The following is a 6,572-nucleotide window of genomic DNA, read 5'->3' on the forward strand; positions in this document are numbered from 1 at the left end:
ATCAATATTGTCTCTATTGACTTATTTTTCGTATAAAGTTTTCCCGTGCATGTGAAACTGAAATATCCAAAATGTAGAAAAAGGACAATTATTTGTGTATGGATATGATTTAATAGATGGAGATTAATGGCTAAAAAATAAGAATAAACAAAATAAACAAAATATTAAATAATTAAAACATAATGTATGCTAAAATAGAAAGAACAGAAAAAACAAATAAAAAACATATAACAAATAGAGAAAATGACATTTAATAGAATAAACAGAATTTAGACCATCTTATCCAGTCTCTGATTCATTGACTTGGAAGAATGAAATGAACCTATATTATTCATTAATTTCTTAATCCGTTTTGTTAACATGGTGTCCTATCGCTATCTTATTTAAATTTCGTTGACTATAATATCTCCGTTGGTACAATTTGTAAACTTGTGTTTCCTATCTTTATTACTTTGCTTGATGCTTCTTTCAAGAAAGTGCTTGATGTAACGGTACTAATTGGTACTGTTGAAATGATGTCTTCAAAGGTATGACTTTGTTCACTCTGTCAAAGTTACCTAGAGGTATCTTCAATATGCCTAAACCGTCCTCCTTTCCTTGTTGATGACACTTTTCACTGAATTCGACTTATCATCGGATATTCCCATGTCGTGACAATCGAGAGGAGTGCAACTTATGGCGCAGGAAGTGCTTACCCTTCCGAAGCCCCTAATTAAAATCTTGGATATAAGAAGTGTCATTGGTTCTCAATTTACTTAAAATGTTTTGTGAACTTTTGGTTTTCTTCCTCCTGTATTTTTTATGTTTTTGCTCACCCTGCTGTCTTCTTAATTTTTGCGTTTTTATATATATTGAACTTTCTGTTGTGAAACTAGACAAAATGGCGGCTACCAACCCTGCTATAATGTTTTGTTCATTTCATTTTGCATAGTGGATCGTTTTATAATGTAGATATATTTTATTTTTTATGGAATAATCAAGAAATAAGGTCCAACTACTTATTGTTTAACTGAACGAGTGAAAATGTTCATAAACTGATAATTTAGTTTGAATCTAAGTTTATCTCAGTTTCGTCTATCTCAAGTCGGTTGTAATTTTCTTTAAGAAACACTAAGACAGGTATACAGGCTGCAATAGCTCCTAACAGGCACCAGTTCTCCCATCTTGTCCCTGTAAAGGATACCTTTTATTTTGTGCTGAACATTCTTTTCGGAAAGTTTAGGCAATCTAAATACAATTTGTCATTTTATTTAAATGTCTTTGTAAATGTGTTTTATATATATATTTCCAAGTCGATATATCTTATCAAATGTTTATGCTTAATCAGAATGGTGTATCTTGGTAATAAAGCAATGCCATCATCGATGTTAATTTCATCACAGATATACCAGCTGGTTTCAAATTTTGGACTTCAGATGCGCGTCTCGTCTACAAAAGACCCATCAAAGACGCTCGAATAAAAAAAACGTTAAATTGCAAAATAAAGTAAAAAATTGAAGAGCATTGAGGACCCAAAATTCCAAAAGGCTTTGCCAAATACAGCTAAGGTAATCTATTCATCTGGAAAGGCCTTGGTGTAATCCCTTAATGTGATAGTATGTACAGGTCAGTTTTTCTTGAGTTCTATACTTGAGGGTCTGGATGGGGTCTACAGAATAGAGAATAATGGACAAAATGTGCAGAATAAAGAGCTGAAAATATAAAGATTAAAGAAAAATAGGGCAAAAAAAAAGAATAGAGAATAATAGGGTGCTAAAATATAAAGAATACAGAGTAACAGGCAACATTTTTAAAGAATAGAGAAAGATGGCCTAAAAAATAAATACAGAAATGAAGGGACACCTATCCACACCCTCTATACTTTATAATTTTTGAGATGTAAAATTTGTCATCATTTGAGTGCACAGGTAAAATAATAACTTCAGTTTCTTACCAATATGTGGCACCATCTGTACACCTAAGAATATTAAGCCTCCTATATTGTTAACTAATGTTAATACTAAATTAGTAATGCCCTCTGCTACAGGATAGGTTGCCTCGCAGGCCATCTCAAAATACAGAGGCGACGTGGATCCAAGAAACATGGATAGCAATATGATAGACATGTACAACTGCACTGAGAATTAAATGATAAATAGTGTCAAGAGTTAACTTAATAGTTGTATAAAGTAATATAATGGATTATACAGACGGAAGTATAGCAGAGCGGAAAGAGAGACCATACAAAACACAATATTTTTTGTACATCTATAACAGTGGTCAATTTTATACTGTCCTATAAGATACGTTCCCTGTCATTATTTCTACTGTAGTACAGTAGTTGTATTTCTAAATATGATTTAATATTTATCGGACTTGTGGGAAAAAACGTGTAATTCTATAAGAAAGTATATCAACTAGCATATAGTTTGGAACCTAATTTTAATTTTACACTCTCGGGTCCCATTGTCATTTTTTCATGATTATTTTTGGTAGATAATACCGCTAATGCTATATTCTTGCCGCAAACAGTCTTAACTGTGTACTGAGTTATTGAGCGATACTAAATTCTTCAATCTGGTACTCAATCAGAATGCTCAAATCTATTATACAAACAGCTTTCTAGCTAAATTTCATCTGTGAAAATAAATTTCTTTTTTGTTTTGTTTTGTTTTTTCTTTTTATTTTACCTGTAGATGAATGGATGGTTCCCAAAAGAAGGAATGTAAACCAGACTAGACTACCACATCCACCAATATATAAGACTAGTAGGAATAAGCGCATATGCTTTGCAAAGATGTCTGCAAATCTACAAAGTGTATTTCAAATATGATATTCTAAAAGGATCACACAGAACGTAGGCAAAGTAAGTGACAATAAATCCAAAGAAATAGTTAGAGCTATAGTCAAGAGAACCGAAAACTACAGTTCTATAAACACTAAAAAGCGTGTACTCTTCAACAAGCTTAATATTGTACTAGATAGTGGCCGGTATATATAATCATCATTGACATTTTTTTCTTTCACAAAAACAAGCCTACTGTCTCAACAAGAGACCAATTTTGACATAACAGAAAAATATCAAAGGTCTTTATAAAGTCAAGCCTTTGTTATGACATACTTAATCCCTTTGACTTATATAAGATAGAAAAGAAAAACTTGGCTATTCATAGATGTCATATACCGTACATGCATCTTAGAGTTATATAATAAATGAATCAGTTCATATGGATTCTATAACTGCTTCTTCAAAATATCAACTGAAACCAGGTCAGAGATAAACTTACTTAGCTACAGCCAGTGTCACAATGCATCCTGCTACTAATGAATAAAATCCCAGCCATCCTGCTTCATCCTAACAATATATATAATGAAAAATTATTAATATAACCTAGAATGTAAATTTCAAAAGCATGCGTAGTAGGAAACCTTTGTCTATTTGATCAAAACATATTCACAAAAATACCGAAAAAAGGGGGTCAATAAAATCTGGAAAGATCAAACGCTTGACTAAATCAACCAACGAAACGAATGGAAGACAACTGTAATATTCCTGAAATCACTTACAGTTACTCTGAGACCAAATAGTGCTATTCCTGAAATCACTTACAGTTACTCTGATACCAAATAGTGCTTTGTGTAAGAGATTATTTTGTGTTATATCAGATACAGCAGAATATATTTTGATTTTCAAATAGCTGTTTAAATGTGTTGGTCGAGACCATTAGATAACCAATTATGTAACATTGATGTTTTCAACCTATTGTATTGCCAAACTATTAGACGGAATATTTTGAAAATGTGGCACCTAAAAGGAGTCTTGCGAATAATATTTTTTTCCGATATCTTTTTATTTTCGTTTTTTGGCAACCTATTATTTTACAAGATTAATTTGGGTATATGGAAATATTTATACTATGCATACATATTTTTATAACAATTCTATTATAATGAAAAGGAATGTATGTAAGGTGATACCTGTTCATATATATATATATATATATAGATAGCAAATTTGTTTCTTCTATCGGCGGGATTTGAATCTATGCTTCTGTTACATTGTGGCCTGCAGTATAGACAGCAACCTCGAGCACTCGGCCAACGAGGCTAATAAAGCTATACTACTCATCAACACTATTAGTATTTGATATACTTTTCCGTCAATGATTAAATACCTCAGATATTCCATGAGGCTTAAGTATGACATCAAGGACACTCTGCCAGGAGTTGTAAACTCCTAATGACACACCATACGTTAGACAGATCATCCAAAACTTCACGTTTCTGTTAATAAAAATTCAGTAAACGGATTTAAAACTAGAGACGATAAATATCTACATTAATTGTCTATGTTTCTTTCAGCAGAATTAGCAGAAATCCAAATCCAAATATATGATAAAGGATGAAAAGAATTATGACATTTTCACGGCATAAGGGTGCTCTTTTATGTACCCTACTCAGGTGACAGAAATAAATTATGGAATGACATTGGATGTACGAGTTCAATATATTGTTTTGAATTATTTGTGAACAGATGCAGTAAATCTATGTTAAGAAAGATGAAACAATACGGTTGCTACGGAAAATACTATGATAGTTTCTGCATGGTGAATATCTAAATCCAGAAAAGCGCTACTAACAGACTAAGTTAACGAAGAGTTATTTTCATATAATTTAGACGAGCTCAACAAATGATAGATATGACGTATATATTGTAAAGAACTTATATTTAATTCTTTTTCGGAATTTTTGTTTTTCAATGTTCTTTTGATTAATCATTTGGCCTCCTAACTGTTTTGATTCGAGCGCAACTGATGAGTCTTATATAGACGAATCACGAGTCTGGCGTTCAAAATCATATGGATCGATGCCGCTGCTGGTGGACAATATCACCATCCGAGTAATCAGCACTTCTGTGCTGACATGGCATATCTTTAATTAATTCATTTTCTGTAAATTTACTGTTTATAAAATTTTGAATTATTCGAAATACTAACTTAAAGGTATTTCAACCCTAGATATTGATAGCTTTAGTTGTATTTAGTAACTTTTCGGAACCTGTGGTTTTCAAAGCTTTTCAATTTTGTATTTGATAAGGCCTTCTAACTGTTTTGGTCGGAGTGCCACGAATGTGTCTTATGTAGTCATGACGCGCGTCTGGCGTACCAAATTATATATATGGTAGCGCTTTGGTCAGTTTTTTATTATAAAAAGAAGCAAGGTCATAAACAGTGAGTAGTATCGCCTATATTGGCACAAATACTACTTATATATTAAGACTGTAGTTATAGATAACATGACATATCTAATGGTTTTACCTCATTAATTGTTTTACCCCTTCTCCAAAATCTACCCTCTCCACAGAAGCTGATACAGTTGGTGGAAGTTTGGGTTTATCTGGGAAGTATATAATCACAAGCAGCAAAGCTAACACGCACATGCCACATTCTGTTCAACAAAACGAATATTTAAACACAATCAGCCTTAACAGCAGCATATTTCAAATCAACAAGAAAGTAATATAAAAAACGTTTGATATTGATGAAATGAGGGATACAGCAGATACAATTAGGTCTGATCCATATCTTGACTTACATAAAGAAATCGGTGGTGAAGTACTTTCATGTAGTTGGGTCATTATAAAAAAAAAACATGCAAATATATGTTATTTGGTCTTTTTAAGTCACAGACATGACAATATATCAAAATAACACTTGTATATGTTAGATATGAATGTTTTGTGATACATTATATACAGTTTACAGTATGAAATGTTATAAAAACATCCTTAATGTTTTCTGAAACCCTTGGATATAGCCAGAATAAACTGTTATTTTTTTTCTATATTACCTTTCAGACATGAAATAGGACTATTATTCATATTCTTTGTTATTAGGATTTATCACTATTTATTGCATTTTGATATATACAAACATTTTTTAATGATTTGGAAAGTGTATCATTTTTTTTAAGTCAGTGGTGTAACCCAAAGACAAATTGGTTGGGTAAGAGTTATCTTTCTCAAGATTTCAGCATTTACAATAGTTTCTCCCCTAGCAATGTTACCTGTAAGCATGTAATTCAGACGACACAAAAAATCTATGTTGGAAATTATTGAAAAAATCTTAAAACTGAGTAAGTAAAAACTACATCGTAAATAAAATTAGTGCCCATAGTGCACCTTTATAAAAATCATTTTCCGAAAGATTTCCGAAACTTTGATTTATGAAAAGATATTGATTGTAGAAACATGCACCAGGAACAACATATAAAATAGGGGAATGCATGGAGCACTTAGTTCAACTAAATCTAAAAATACACTTGTACGTCATTGGTGTTACTGTCAATGGTGAGACCACTTTAATAAAGTAACACCATTGATCAGTTTAGTAACAACAATGAATATATTATGACAATCAGCAATTTTTTGTGTTTTTTCATGTTTAACAACCGAAACATCATATTACTTATGAAATATAATACTTATTTAACAATGTTTTAACAATATAATGTATTACCTATACCAAGTTTTCACAAACTGGTGTATGCTGGTAACACCAAGGACACCATTTAGTAACACTATTGACATTTTT

General features: G+C 31.6%; 1 protein-coding gene across 1 annotated transcript; it reads right to left on the reverse strand.

Annotated features, from left to right (window-relative positions):
* Positions 1 to 235: 235 nt before the first annotated feature.
* On the reverse strand, positions 236 to 5,438 carry LOC127736677 (solute carrier family 49 member 4-like). The gene is made up of 6 exons (XM_052247252.1): positions 5,298 to 5,438; positions 4,155 to 4,263; positions 3,267 to 3,334; positions 2,670 to 2,788; positions 1,934 to 2,116; positions 236 to 1,170 (listed from the first exon to the last, which is right to left on the reverse strand). Exons 1-6 carry the CDS (start codon positions 5,417 to 5,419, stop codon positions 1,043 to 1,045), a joined length of 729 nt encoding a protein of 242 aa, XP_052103212.1. The 5' UTR covers positions 5,420 to 5,438; the 3' UTR covers positions 236 to 1,042.
* Between the last annotated feature and the right edge of the window lie 1,134 nt (positions 5,439 to 6,572).

This window comes from Mytilus californianus, unplaced genomic scaffold, assembly GCF_021869535.1.
Source record: "Mytilus californianus isolate M0D057914Y unplaced genomic scaffold, xbMytCali1.0.p SCAF_35, whole genome shotgun sequence".
NCBI classification, from domain to species: domain Eukaryota; kingdom Metazoa; phylum Mollusca; class Bivalvia; order Mytilida; family Mytilidae; genus Mytilus; species Mytilus californianus.

Coding starts and splice junctions, on each gene's coding strand:
- LOC127736677 (XM_052247252.1), bottom strand. CDS start 5,419: ATGTGCGTGTTAGCTTTGCTGCTTGTGATTATATACTTCCCAGATAAA. Junction 2,789..3,266: donor GTGACACTGGCTGTAGCTAA/GTAAGTTTATCT, acceptor TACACTTTGTAG/ATTTGCAGACATCTTTGCAA. Junction 2,117..2,669: donor AACCATCCATTCATCTACAG/GTAAAATAAAAA, acceptor TTTAATTCTCAG/TGCAGTTGTACATGTCTATC.